Source organism: Bombus terrestris, chromosome 9, assembly GCF_910591885.1.
Source record: "Bombus terrestris chromosome 9, iyBomTerr1.2, whole genome shotgun sequence".
NCBI lineage: Eukaryota > Metazoa > Arthropoda > Insecta > Hymenoptera > Apidae > Bombus > Bombus terrestris.
In genome coordinates, this window is record NC_063277.1 from 1,623,051 (window position 1) to 1,637,907 (window position 14,857).

General features: G+C 45.3%; 1 protein-coding gene across 25 annotated transcripts in view; it reads right to left on the reverse strand.

Moving 5' to 3' along the window:
- Positions 1-14,857, reverse strand: part of LOC100649963 (longitudinals lacking protein, isoforms A/B/D/L) — a 159,508-nt gene that overhangs the window by 98,362 nt on the left and 46,289 nt on the right. Inside the window, exons 7-9 of one of the 25 annotated variants that reach the window (XM_048408680.1) lie at positions 6,745-6,927; positions 5,931-6,081; positions 4,956-5,403 (exon numbers count right to left, since the gene is read on the reverse strand). The exons of 19 other annotated variants lie outside the window; for them this stretch is intronic. In XM_048408680.1, coding sequence (XP_048264637.1) covers positions 5,157-5,403; positions 5,931-6,081; positions 6,745-6,927 — 581 coding nt within the window. In that variant the 3' untranslated portion in view covers positions 4,956-5,156. Of the gene's footprint in view, positions 1-715; positions 1,672-4,024; positions 4,696-4,955; positions 5,404-5,593; positions 6,082-6,744; positions 6,928-11,878; positions 12,246-12,518; positions 12,684-12,920; positions 13,167-14,857 lie in introns of those variants that run through there. 5 more of the 25 variants (XM_048408681.1, XM_048408679.1, XM_048408685.1 and 2 more) reach the window with 5 other exon arrangements.

Sequence of the window (14,857 nt, forward strand, 5' to 3'; positions counted from 1 at the left end):
CAAAACATTTTATTCACACCGACTGGCAATTTAGGATGCCATCGTCTGATGTGCCTGTAAACGTTCGAGGATGAATTGTCCTTCTTATGGCAATAAGGACACGCGTATCTAGGTATCTGGCCACACTTGTGTCTAATCAGGTCCCACATCCTTCGGAATCCTGCGTTGCACTTTGAACAGATGTAACTGGAGACCGCGGCCTGCGTCCTCGCGTTTGGCCACTCCAATATCCGTACATCTGAAAAGAATCAGGACAATTAGTCCTGCGTCATGTCACTCGCTACCGTTTGCCAAAACTATATGCAATATCGTCTCGAATAGGCCCTGCGAACAGATCTAACGTGGCTATCGACAAGCGTGTCTAATCGCGATAGCGATTAGAATAAACGTAACAAAGTAACACGGACAAGGAAGAAAAAGTCGAGCCGTTGCGCTGTAACGAAACTGCTCTCCTCTCTCGGCTTTCCGTCGTCTCGACGTCGTTTAACACGCGTCCTCGATTTACCAACAGTTTATACCGTTCCGCGTTGCGAACCTCTTCCAACTTTATCACGCGTTCAAACACGCGTCTGCTGTTTATGTGTGTGTATGTGTGTTTCTGTATGTACTTGAATCTGTGAAAAGGGAAGAGAGACAGCGATCGGAACACCAACGACTGTCTGCAATAATTGTAATTAACATTATACTCGCAAATGTATATATCATATACCACGGGTTAAAGATATGACGATTTTATTGAGGTAAGCGATACATCGTGTATCATTCTGTTACGCGTATTTAATTCGCCATCGCTCGATTTGTTCGTCCATCTCGATACTTGCAATTTTAATCGATCTCGATAATCCTAAATCTCTACTATCTTTGTTCTTTTCTTTCTTTTTTCTCATTTTCCGCTTCGCTTGCTTTCTCTCCTTCCTATTCTCCACCTTCTTCTTTCTCTTCTCCGTTCCCTCTCCCTCTTTCTTCCGTCCTTTTCATCTTCTTCTATCATAAAAAGTTCATAGAAACTTGCCACCTACGAAAATACCGGAATACGCGTACACGCGTTGCCAGTAGCCTAATCTCCGAAACTGCGGAGAATTATACGCGGCACGAGAGAAACTTGTTATTTACCGCGATGCGTTACGCCGTTATCGTTGTATTTTCAAACGCGGCATAGATCGATAGATCGACAAACTTGGCGCGGTCAACTGACACCGATTGGATCGAAACGGATCGCTATATTACCACTGGGAATCAGCGCCGTTGTCGAGCTAAGGCAACCGCGAATTTAATCTGCGGATTAAATGGAAATGACGAGACCGACGAGATAAACTCGAACGTAAATTCGATGAAGGAGGAACGATTGTTTTTAATTTCGATGAACGATCACAGGCATTCCGCCGTGTCGCATTCTGATGTGTTTGTAAATATTCGACGAACACTTGTCCCTCTTGTTACAATAAGGACACTTGAATCTCGGTTCCTTTCCGCAGTCGTATTTCATGTGCGTCTTCAATGTTTTCTTATAGGTGTAACCTGCGTTACATATAGGACAATGATAGGACATTTTGCCAGAGTCCCAGAATACACCATCTTCGTGCTTGATGGCAGCTCGTCTCCCCCTGTACTCCATGTCCGCTCTCAAATTATCCAGAACGGCGGTGTTATCGTAAGGTGGTAGCGGCCGTCCTACGAACAAGAAAACAGAGCCAACGGTTAGCAAGCAGCGAAACCAGCGTCGGTACCGAACGGAAAGGAACAGGGAAATAAATACAACAGAGAAACGAATTAACCGATACGCTTAGTAGGTCGAGAGAAACAAACCCCTAAGAATGCTGCAATACGCGAACCAATATCTAATTCTGTCGTTAAATGTCGAGCAGTCGCTGAAACGAGTAGCATCGAGTAAAATGAGATAGCTGAAAGACGGGATAGAACGAGAACAGTGATTCTCACGGGACAAGGAACACATCTATTTTCGTAATCTTGTACACACAACTGCTCGCGCTTTTCGCTCGATTCCAATTCATCCCGAATCACACGCCTACGAAAGAATGCACATCGATACGTTGGTTTCGTTTCTTCCATGCTTTTGTCCTTTCTTTCCTGTCCTTCCTTCCTTCCTTCCTTCCTTCCTGCTTTCTTCCAAGGATCGATACATCGATTCAGTAGAGCTTGTACGCTTGAATTCTACTACCCTTGTGGTACGTCCTGATATGCCTGTAGGTATTCGAAGATTTTCTGTCCCTTTTGCCACAGTACGGGCACTGAAAGCGTGGTTCCTTGCCGCATTCGTATCTAAAATGTGTCAGCATGTTCGCCTTCTTACTGAACGAACTGCAGCATCTCGGGCAAAAGTATCTCTGAACTTGATCGGTTTGCCCCGGCCGCGACTCCTCAACGTATCCTGCAAAAGACAAGCAAATCACAGGCCGAGTCAGTATGCTTGTCTACGGTTCGTGCGACGAATTTCAGAGAATACGATTTCGATCTCAAACTGCGACAGCGAGACACTTTCAACCGTTTTCAAAGGTCTCTTCGTTGTCGGGTGAACGCGTGTTTCTACGTACACGCAATCGTTAAATTCTGTCAAATAATTAACACGCTTCCGGTGATCGAACGAAATAAACGAATTTTATTTGCGGATGGTGGTTAAAGGAAAAAAAAGTTGATCGATTACAAATCTTATGGTGACAGAGAAGGATAGCAATCTTTGGTGAAAAGTCGCAGCACATGTCGTTGAAAACAACGCACGGACGTGCTGTGCCGCGCGTCCGTATCTCCTCGTTGAAACGACGCAGCGCAAAGTCGTTGTCGTTAGAGCGTCGATGTCTCCGCCACGTTTCCTCTTCCCTTTTTACCATCGTTGTCCTTCGAAAACAACAACATCTACTCTTCGTTGGTCAACGCAAAAGCAGCCGATGTGGCTTAAACAAAGGCAACTGTTTGTGGACCCTTCGTACGTGTTTGTAGACGTTCGAGCTATACTTTGACCCGTAATCGCAGTACGTACACCGAAAACGAGTCTCGTGGAGGTTGCAATGGGACCGGTAGTGACGCATCATACAGTCTTTCGACAGGAAACTGTGTGTGCAACGAGGGCAGTGGAACCAACCGTGATGATTTGCCGGCTGTCTACCTGCAAGCACGGATTTCATATCAACATTCAAATATTTCGCCACACGATCAACGATTCGAAGGATATCAAATTTTCTCCCCCTCCTTTCTCTCTCTCTCTCTCTCTCTCTCTCCCTCTCTCTCTCCCCCTCACCCTTGCTCGCGCGCCATTCGTTTTATTTCAACACCAAGAAATTCAATATCACTCGATTATTAACAACAGAAAATCGACTGTATCGTGATCTACCCAGCCGTGTGTACACAGTTAAAATCGAACGAATAAAGCACAAGCGCAGAAAATCGCAAGCCGGTGACTCGATCGAGCTTGCAAGATGTAGCAAGTGGCAAAATTTCCAATTGGACTGTACTTGTTCGTGAGTGCCCGTGCTACTACGTAGGGAAGGAGAATGAAAACTGTGAAGATGGAATCGGAACAAGAGCTTAGAAAATATTGAAAACGGACGAAAACAGAGATGCAAAAAAAAAAGACATACGTAAAACATAAAAAAAAAAAACGACAGTTGTCTTTGCGACATTTCCCTTTCTTTTCTTATCTCTTCTCTTCTTCCTTTTTTTCGTCTAATTTTCCTCACTGCAATTACTCACAATTCCTACGCTAACTTATTCGTGCGAGTCCTTTGGTAGATAAAAATGTTCCTAGGCTCCTTGAGAATAAACTATGGGCAATTGTACAAAGACTATCAAAAAACAGGCTTTACGTCGAAGCGCAGCCACGCAAATGTACAATACAAGATCTAGTCGAACAATACAACGACGGTACATTGCCACGGTTTGGTACCGATATCGAAATCTTGCTCTTATAATAGCAACGATGATGATGATAATAACAATAATAATAATATTAATAACAATATGATTCTGTTCGCAATTCGCAAGCATACATCGTTGGTTTTTATTCACCGCGTCGGTGGTTTATTATCTCTGTTCGATCGGAATTTCGATAAACCTCGGTACATGCATCCTACGTCGTTCGGAACTCGTTAAAATCGAACAGGTTCCTACGTTTCGTTCTCGTCTCTCGCCCCGATCGTTTCCATGCTTCTTCTTCCGTCTCTTCTTTGCCGAACAACTCGGCCGGTTCGGTCGATCGAATTATGCGCGCGTTGCAATCTGCTCGAACCGTGTTCCGCCGTCGTAAGCGGAAAAGCGCGCACGCGCGTGCAACACGAAATGGACATGGTATACGGTCGGTTTGCGGCAATCGATATATTCGGTATAAATAGGAGGTGATTAGGTTGAATCGACGATTGGAAATCGAAGCAATAGGTCGCAGCGTCGCCAGGAGGATTCAGTAAAGCTTGACGAATCTTAGCTCCATGTTGTGATGCTTGGCCCTAATGTGTCTATACACAGCCTGAGTATACTTGCTGCGCATATCGCAGTGCGGGCACTTGAAACGCGGCAGATCGACGCATTCGAGTCTGTAGTGACGACTCATGCCGCCGGAAGTGTGAAATGTACGGGCGCATCTTGGACATGGAAAGCCGCGCCGGTTAAGGGACGTCTGTAGCCTCAGCATGTGCCGAGAATTTCGAACGACACCGTGGAACTTTCCCAAGACAATTGGCCTGAAGTCTGTAAGCAGAAAAAGAGACGAGAATGGACCGTTAGAGAGAAGTGAAAGCAGCAAGTCGTATCTCCTCTGACTCGTTCGACCAATTGGGAACGGGTGACGAAAATTAAATATAACTGCGGGCCAGCGAAAATTCAATTTCAGGACGAGCCGTCGTTCGTCTCGCGATCTTTAAAGGGATCGGAAGGATGATACGTTGCGTACGTTCTCGCACACGTATCTTTTCCAAAGGAGAGACAAGCTTGGTTGTGTGTTTGTTGTGTCCTACGTGTTTTCATTTATTGACAGGAATACATAGAGTCCATCGTTCGAAGCTTTGGTACCTCGCCATACGCTGGTAGTCGTGCGTTCCGATTGGAATCTTCTTCGTGCGATCGGAGTGAAAGCATATTCGATCGTTTGGCACTCGCGCGAGACAGGGCACGCGTCCAATAATCGACGAGGGCATCTAAATGGAAAATAATTATTTAAAATCAATGTTTGCTTCCGTTGGAACGAACAACGCGATTCCTGGCACGGCGTCGTTGATTTTTTGGATATCATTCGATGCAGATGGTTCGCCATGGTCTCGAAGCCGATACGATGAAATCCTCTCGCGCGTCGATAAATCAGCGTTCGCTCCGTTTTCCGTGATAAGAATTTCTCGTGATCGAGTCCGTTGTCGCGAACCTGACAAACGAACTTCTCGTTCGGTCGCCATTCTGCGATATCTGAAACGAAACAAACCGAAAGGCTCGTTAATCGAACGAACGTTCGTGGACCGTGGAGTAACCGGCGAAAGCAAAGAAAACCAAACGAAACGAGACGAAACGAAAAGTTGGACGTTGTTGCTGTTGCTGCATCGTCGTTGCTAAAAATTCCAGAGGAAACATTGTACGAGAACAAAGTAGGAGAAACGAGTTTGTTCTTCTTCAGCAATTTTATTCGTTCGAACGACAATTGGAAAATATTGGCCGTCTACGACGCGTGATCGAACAACACGATTTGGATCGTGCATTTGATTGGACGTGTTCCAAAGAAACATAGAGAGCGAGGAGGTTTTAACGCTTGGATACATCTTGCTGTATCCAATGTTGGTTGGCTTGGTAAGCCGCGAACAACGGTTCAATAGAGTTTAACGAGGGTGACAGGTTCTTCGGGATGCATACACCTGATATGTTGATAAACGTTGGATGTCTTCTTGCTGCACATGGTGCAGTAAGGACACTTATACCTCGGCGCCTTGCCACACTCGTACCTAAAGTGACCCAACATAGTGTCTCGCCTGCCATAGCCGTTGTTACAGTTGGGACAGTGAAATTTTCCGGTGAACGCGTTGTACAGCTTGTCCCGTTTCCTCGCGTACTTCCTCGAATGCGCGACACGGAGGAGATCGTCGAGTCGGTCACCTACAAAACATCGTATCACGGTCAAGTTCGTAAGCTAGCCCTAATTCCCGCGAACAGCTTTCTCCAACATCGCCTTACAATTGGCACGCAAACGAGAGGGAAACACAGGGGATCATGCAAAATAGGATATAGCATATAGGAGTAGAGTACACATCGACCAATACGAACAATATCAAAGCCGATGTCGCTCTTTCAAACTGAATACAGAATATAGAACCGAACACGTTTATTCTCGCTTTTCCCACAAAAATTTCTTTATTCTTCCAAGCTTTCAGATGTCTTTCGATTAACGGGCTCTTCTATTTAACGGTTTTTCACGATCAACGATTCCACGAACGAAACCAGATCACTACGCGTCGTTTCGACGTCGCGAACCGATCCTGGTCGATTTGGCGATTTGAAAGTTGCGATTTTTTCGATTCCATTCGAACGATTCGAAGGCAAACCGTTTCGTTTACGAAGGAGTAACGCACAGAGGTAACGTTCATCAACGACACTCGCATCGACATCGTTTCGAGAAACGGCGGCCAACACATCGACACGCGTCATACGTCGCGTGGCTAGAAGAATGGTCCTAAAACAACGTGTTACAGATGACCGGCTTGGATGGGTGCTTGTGCCGTATGTGATCCTGGATGTTGAACTTTTTCTTGCTCAACTTGCCACAATAAGGACACTCGAAGCGGGGCGGTTTGCCGCAATCGTACTTGAAGTGGGCCGTCACCGCGCTCTTGGTCGTGTAACTCTTTCGACAACGTGGACAAGGGAATCGGGTTTTACTTTTTCTCGAGCTTCGTTCCGGGTACTTGTCCTCGATCCAAGGTAGCGGCAACATTTGTAGGAATGCTGAAAACAAAAACGGAATAGATCGGTTAGTCGTGATTTGTGAAAATCTCGCTCGAGACGCTCCTCGTCGATTCGAACAAGGCTTGCTTTTCTTTTCCACGCTTTTTGTCCGCGGACCAATGATGTATGATCGTGCGTCCGATTTCTCGTGAAAACTCGCGAATCGTTTCACGCGATGGTAGTCGTTCGATCGAGCGATCGAGCCGCTACGGAAGAACCGCGTGTGCGAAGGATCGTCGATGAACAAGAAGATTTACAGGTAAAGATGAATGAAACTGAATGGTTTCTATGTGGGGAAAACTCGGAAATTGTGCTTGCAGGCTCACACACATACACGCGCGCCTCACGATAACGTTCAACTATCTCGTCGAGTTATAGACACACAACAAATAAAGCGATTGCAGGCATCTTCAAGCTGTATGTACGAGAACAAAATTCATCGAAGAGTTGGCGAAACACGCGGTCGATGATTCGACAGCCGTCGACACTGTCCTTGCCGTTTTCTTCCACGTGCTTAACCGATTCCGCCGATTTCCAACCTGTAAAGCGTAAGTAAAGTAATTGAACGCGTTACACCTCGTCCACGCTGCATGAGATATATTTTTCACGTGGGAATCGAAGGATAATGATTGGTCTACGCAAAACACTGGTTATTTCTTTATCACAATAAAACTCTTTATTGTTAGCAAATTGTCTTAGTTAAAGGGAAAAGGAAGAAGTAAGTTCATTGCTGATCATATTGAAGTACAACGACTTCGAGCTTCGATCCTGGATGCTTCAGGCGTATGTGTTTATAAACGTTGTTGGACTGCTTGCTCCTCATTTCGCAATAGGGACACTGAAACCTCGGTGGGCTGCCACACTCGAACTTATAGTGGCGCAACATGTGATGCAAGTGCCGGTAAGTCCTCTCGCACTTTGGACAATTATACCTGATGCATCATCGTAACGTTACAGAAAAATCGCGAATTATCGCGTTTGCACGCGACTCGAATGCCGGGAATCGTCATCGAAACGCGGCAAATGTTCGCGAGGTCGCGACGAAACAACCAATCAGACTAACCTATTGCTATCATTGCTTCCGTGCTTCTTTCCCAGTCGACGACAACGCTGTTGTTGCGGTTCCAATTGTAGACAGTGATCCACGTGATACTGGAAGATCGATGGTTCCGGTAAATACATCGCACCTGAAATCATAAGCAGAGTGGATTCTGATGTAACGCGTTTCTTTTTGTTGCCGTAACATTGTCGTCGATTGTGAAGGCCATAAAGAGGAACGAGGAAAAGGCAGAGAGACAATGAGAAGATGAGAGGCGGAGGAGAAGAAGGCGAAGGAGGACGAAGAGGAGGAGGAAACAGACAGAAAAAAAAATAATTGACAGAAAGCCCACAGCAGTATTTCTTTTGTTTCTGTTGGCACAATTGAAATTTTAGAAAATCGAAAAACTCTTCCGACTTCTCCAACGGATGAACGTTTATTGTATACATACTACTTGAGCTTACAGATTCTTCGTTTCCGATATTCCACGAAAATTGGTGGGAATTTCGAGAATGCGCATGGACGGGCTCGCTAAACGAGATGACGAATTCTTTTCGCGATCCGATTGCTCGAAATGACGTTATTTATCGCGCGATTTGCAAAGTACGTCTCCTTTTCTTTATCGCGTACGTTCGATGGCAGTTCGTTTGCATGCGGAACATTTCCATATCGATTAATTTTTTCGTGCGTGAAACTGTCTATTGGTAGCGATGTCGATGAGAAAGACGCACATTCCTCGATGCTTGGTCCTAATGTGTCTATACACGTTCGAGATCTCTTTCGAACGCATCTCACAGTAGGGACACTTGAACCTCGGTCCTTGGCCACATCCGTACCGTACGTGTCTTCGGAGGTTCGTTTCCCTAGTGAATCCGCTTGGACAGTTAGGACAGCAGAATTTCTTCGACTTGTTCCGCCAGATGCCGAAACCACGACTAACTGAAACAAAAAACGCAGCAAAATACTCGCGCACAGTCTACGAGCTAGTTCGAGTCGCATAGGTCGTCGACAACAGAATTCGCGTATGCAACAACTACGGCGGATGAAGGAGGAGAAGGTCGACAACGACGAAAACAGCGACGCCAACGCGCCGAGAGATCGATAACCGATCGAATACTGGAAACGTTCGAATCACGCGCTATGGAAAAATCAGCGAACGATTTTAACCGCGCGTTGCTATTTCCATTGGCTGTATCGCTGGGCAAAGTGGCCTGAAACGAATCGCTTTGCATCGTAGAAACACGAAACGACGCTGACAAAGGATCGGAACGCGTGGTTCAAATAAATGGTATATATATGCGATACGATCGAAACGAATATAATTTTATTAAAATCAGTTTCTGCTTGGTATTTTCGAAGATAATTTCATACCCATTATGTTCATAATCACGTACTTATGCATGCACAGAGGCAAGCGCATGCTCGCTCACACGTATATCAGTCTGTATAGTATTTAAGTTAGAAGAAGATAATTTGAGAAAAATCGGAGGATGGAAAACTCGGTCTTGAAAAAACGAAGCAGCTGTTACAACTTGCTTCATAGCCGACTCATTTTGTACGAATTGTACGAGTTGTGCGCCATCAATTCATGAAGATCGATGACGAAAACTTTCAAATTCGCGTGTTTTCTTCTGATGTGCGTGTATATATCCGACGTCTTTTTACTTCTCTGTTGACAGTAGGGACACTGAAATCGTGGCTCTTGTCTACATTCGTAACGCAAATGTCTGGTCAGACTCGGTTTCTGGGTGAAGGCACTCGTGCAGTTTGGACATGGAAACCTCTTCGTCTTGGTAAACGGATCCGACCTTCTCATTATCGTCTGAACGACGACGCGGGCATGGGTACCTAGAAGGAGGAAAATTTCACATTAATTTAATTCCATTTATTTATTGCGTATACGCAAGACTATTTCCCATCAGAGTATAAATAGCGTACACAATGCATAAAGGATGCTAGCACAATAAAAGAAAAAGAAAAGGAATTGAAAAATAAGAAGAACGAATATAAATGTCCTGAAAAGCGAGAGACGATGGAAGAAAGAACAAGAAGAGGAAGACAAAGAAAGAAAAGGAGAGACAAAAAAAAAGAAGGAAAGGACGTGTTTTACACGATCTCGCGAATTAGCGATCTGCGTTTGTTTTGAGCCTTTTGGCTCGGATAAAGGAGTGAACGGTGAACTTTGCTTGAAATAAAGACTCGCGAGTACTTTGAATTTTGATTTACTTTATTGAACGTAACTTCGATCTGGGCCCATGTGTAGCGCTTGTGGTTCTCGAGAAAACTGCATACTAGACACCTGAGCGAAAACACCCTTGAGACAGACAGATAGTGAAATAAAACGTTCAGTCGCATGGTTATCAAAATACGTTAACTTTGTGACAAACAATTTCAAACGGACAATTTAATTTCAGTTTGAACTCGAACTCGTCGGCTCCGTTGCGTTCCGAAAGTATCGCGATAGTGGAAGGTTCGACGACAACAGGCGGAGAACGAGAAATAAACATGGAAGGGCATGATTCCGAATCGTGTGAAAAACTTTGATTCGTTGTTAGTGTCTGCGTGTAGCCGATATAAATGCCGAAACCCTGAAGCAACAAGGGGAAAAGGCCACGATTGCATGCAAAGCGTCGGCAAAGAGCGAACCTCGATTCTCGTTATGGATGATTTTACGATGTTTCGTCGCAATCGCGAGTCGACGAAAGATATCGGACCGGATCGTTTGACAACACGGCCGCGCATTCTTTTCTCATCGAATCTCAAACTCGATCCTAGCTTCTCTCGTTGACGTTCGCTGCTCGTCGCAAGACGATTCATCTAATAATTTCCCACGCTTGACAAATATCGATCACATAGACGTCGTTGTTCTTGTGCTTGATCCTGATGTGCTTGCGTATATCAGCCTTAACTTTGCACACGTAGTCGCAATAAGGACACTTGAATCTCGGTTGTCGGCCGCATTGATATCGCAAATGGCTGGTCAAGTTTCTCTTCCAAGCGAATACGCTTCGACAGTTGGGATTCGGGCAGGCGTACTTGCTAGCTTTCACGAGGCAATTCGTGCGTTGATGACCCCTCAACGACGTAGATCCATTGTGCCCTGAAAAAGAACGAATCGTCCGCGATCAAACGCTTCTTGGAAGATGGCATCGAGTATGTGTAATAAACGTGCGAGAAAAATGAAGGAAACGTGGCCGTATAAATCCGATCCGATACCATCGGATCGCGATCGTATTTCATCGTCCGTCAAAGAGCGAAAAAAAGCATGTGCATAATCGTTGTGTACGCCTATAATTACCTGTTATTACCTGCAATGAAAGAAGGGAGAGACAGCGAGAAAACAGCGATAAAAAAGTAACGTACACTCGTACCGATGGAACCGTGCGATTTACGTAACGTGTTTTAGTCGTAAAAACTAGCACGCAACTTGCAAAAGGCGAATTATACTTTATTCGAACGAAGATACAGGTTTCGGGTTTGCGTGGAGATGGACTAGTTGGAAGACGAGGCGGTGAACAAGTCGACCACGTAGACGACCAAACCGTGATGTCTTCTTGGTATGTGCTTGCTCACGTCTCCTTTAACTTTACAACGATACTCGCAATACGGACACTTGAATCGTGGCTGCACGCCGCACTCGTATCTCAGATGTCTGTTCAAGTTTCCCTTCCAATTAAACGATTTGGCGCAATTAGGACTTGGACAAATGTAAATCGCGTTGCGCAGTTTCGTCGACCTGCATTTCGTCGATCTACCAACTTCCCTGTACGGCCACCAACTTTGCTCGGAATCTGAAACAAACGAACAGACGAAATTTTCTCATTGCGATAAATCGGTTGTTGGCTCGTTCGCTATCTCGACTCATCGTCAGTATCGTTTCGATACTTGGAGTATGCGCAGAAAGAACGCAACTTTTCGGTTCGTCATATACTCAGTTTATTAAGAAGAATTAATGCGAGATGACAAAACACGGTTCGACCGATAGAATCGCAAAGAATCGATCGAATAAAAAGGTTCTAGGCGCTGAGAACGTAGATGCTGCAATCCTTGTGAACTCTCTTGATGTGCCTGCATATGTTGGCCTTCCATTTACCACGGTAAACGCAGTAGGGACACTTGAAGCGCGGTTCTTGTCCACACTCGTTACGCAAATGTCTCTTCAGCGTGCATTTCCAAACGAAAACGCTCGGACAATTAGGGCAGGGATATTGCTTGTAAGTCGCGTCGTTGAACCGTACTCGTCGCTTCTTGTAGCAAGCGTTCGCGTGATATCGAGAATCTGAAAGCAGAACAAAATACTCGCGGTCAATTATCCGGATCGGTAAAAGTCCGAGAAGCGACGTGAAGGAGCTGCGTGTTTACTCGTTTAAGTTGGATCGAAACGTCCGGTCGATCAACGTCCACGGTGCGTATTCGACGATCCTCGCGCGCTCCTTCTTCTTTACGAGGCGCGAAGAACAACGCGCGAAAACGAGTCGCGTGAATTTCGCACGCGTCGTTGCACCTTTACTCTATTCGCATACATTGTAAGACGAAATTCCAAACGTTATACCCGCAGAGACACTCTTAGTCCTCTTAGTGGAAGACAGCCTGTTTCCCTCGTGAACACGCGTTTCTGTCCGACTCGATTCTTTCGTGCCAGCGGCCGAACGCGTCCGATCGGCATGCTCCGAACGGTCGACGACGCTTCAACGAACATGACGACGAGCCTCGATTCCTATCGAATACACCACAAGTTTACAACAACATCCTGTTTTTCGTTCGACGCTGTAAAAACGGGGCGACTCGCCGCATCGCAACTCGCACGCCTCCCAAGTCGAGAGTATAACGCGACAATGATAAATGAACAAACTTTTATTGTGAGATATTTTTACTCTTCGAGTACAAGAAAACAATTATTCGCATCTTGCGCAGTGTTAGTTTCTACCGATGTCGATGCAACGTACGACGCTACCTTCGTGTCTTCTACGTACGTGCCTATAGACGTCCGACGTCCATCTAGAACGAAAGTCGCAAGACGGACATTTGAAACGTGGATTTTGTCGGCACTCGTAACGCAGATGTCTGGTTAGGGAGCCGCGATGAGTGAAAGAACTGCCGCAAGCGTTAGAGCAGAAGAACCTTTTATTAGCAGCGGAGAGTCGTTGGGCGGTCGATTTGCGCTGTCTCCAAGTTGCGCAAACCAAACGCGAGACGACGCCTGGAAAAGAAGATTCACCACTGAACGTAAACAGCTATCGTTTGTAAAGCGTGTTTCGTTAACTCGCTCTAACGTGGATAACAACCATGAAGGATATAAAGAACGCGAAGACCGCAGAGCAGAGCGGGACAGAGAAGAGAAAAGGGCAGGACAGGGCAGAAACTGGCTATGAGCGTAAAGCGAAACAGGGCAGAGAGAAGCAGCGTAGAGCAGAGCGAAGCAAAGTAGAGCAAAGAGGAAGAGCAAAGAGTCGCGTTGCGTCTCGATATCGCGTGGAAAGGATAGGAGATGAAATAAACGACGACAAACGACCAACTGTTTTTCGATCAACGTATGTCTTTATTTATAGTTACTGGTATAATTCGTAAATGGTAAAAAAAAAGAGTGACATTATAAAAAGGGAATTTAAAAATTCCCTTAACCAAGTGAAACGCATAAGGAGCAAAGTAGAAAATGGCAGCTGCTACTTCGGTGAAGCATCGTTGAATGTACGAGGGACGAATGGTTAAGTTTCTTCCTTACGAGCGATCTTTAGAACGTCGATCGCATATACTTGACAGTTTTTGTGTCTTCTTCTCACGTGCTCATAAATGTTGGCCGATTTCTTGCATCGATATTCGCAGTGGGGACATTTAAACCGGGGTTCTTGGCCACACTCGTAGGTCAGGTGCCGATTCAACGAGTATTTCTGGCTGTAGGCACAGGTACAGTTCGGACAGGGAAACCTCTTCGTCTTAAAGTTATTGTCTAAATCGGTTTGGTTCGACGATCGGGACCAGAGTTTGCCGATACTTTGGCCTTGGTCGTCTTCGATACCAACGTTGATCCCGAACACGCTGAACGGGCCCGTAGTATCTGGAACGAAACGGGTCTGGCTGATTGCGAGTTTATACGTGCGTTTCGTTCGTGGAAACGATCTACGAGTGCGTATTGAGAGAATCCATCTCTTCGCGAAAACCGAACGCTAAAATCAGGAAAATTTGCAAAAATTATACGATCGACGATCGTTGACTAGTACAGAGATCGTAAGTAACATATATATTATCCGTGAAGACGATGAAAATGACATTAGGTCTGGTGTAACGAACTTACAAACCGGTAGAAGCTGCCACACGCGATGTACCATCCAAAACAAATGTTCGGTTTGTCGTACGATACAGAAAAATTGGCTGTCGTTTGATCGCACAGCGGATCAATTTGCGCTACTTTAAATACTATCGAAAAATACAAAAGTTTACAAAACGGGCAATGTCAACGCAGTGCGATTTATTTTGTACGGGACTGCGTCTCTTCCGTTTTCGCAGGGAAGAGAAACAGAAAGAAAAAAAAAAAAAACGAAGGAGAATATGACAATAAGAGTAGAAAGAATTCGACTGGATCGTCGAAGTCAATCTGGCGACAGCTTGTCAAGCATCGTCTCGTGGATCGTTCGAAAATTCACTTGTTACTAGCTTCATTATTCTGTTGGTCACCGCGAATATCCAGAACGTACACCACCTGATCGGGATGCATTCTACGTATGTGAGACCTGACGTTCGAAGAATGCCTCGTACGATACGGACAATAAGGACAATTGAATCTCGGCAACTGGCCGCACTGAAACTTTAGATGATTATACAAATTATTTTTTCGCGTGAAAACGTTACCGCACTTATGGCAAGAATAATTTTCGCTTCGTTCGTTTCGATAGT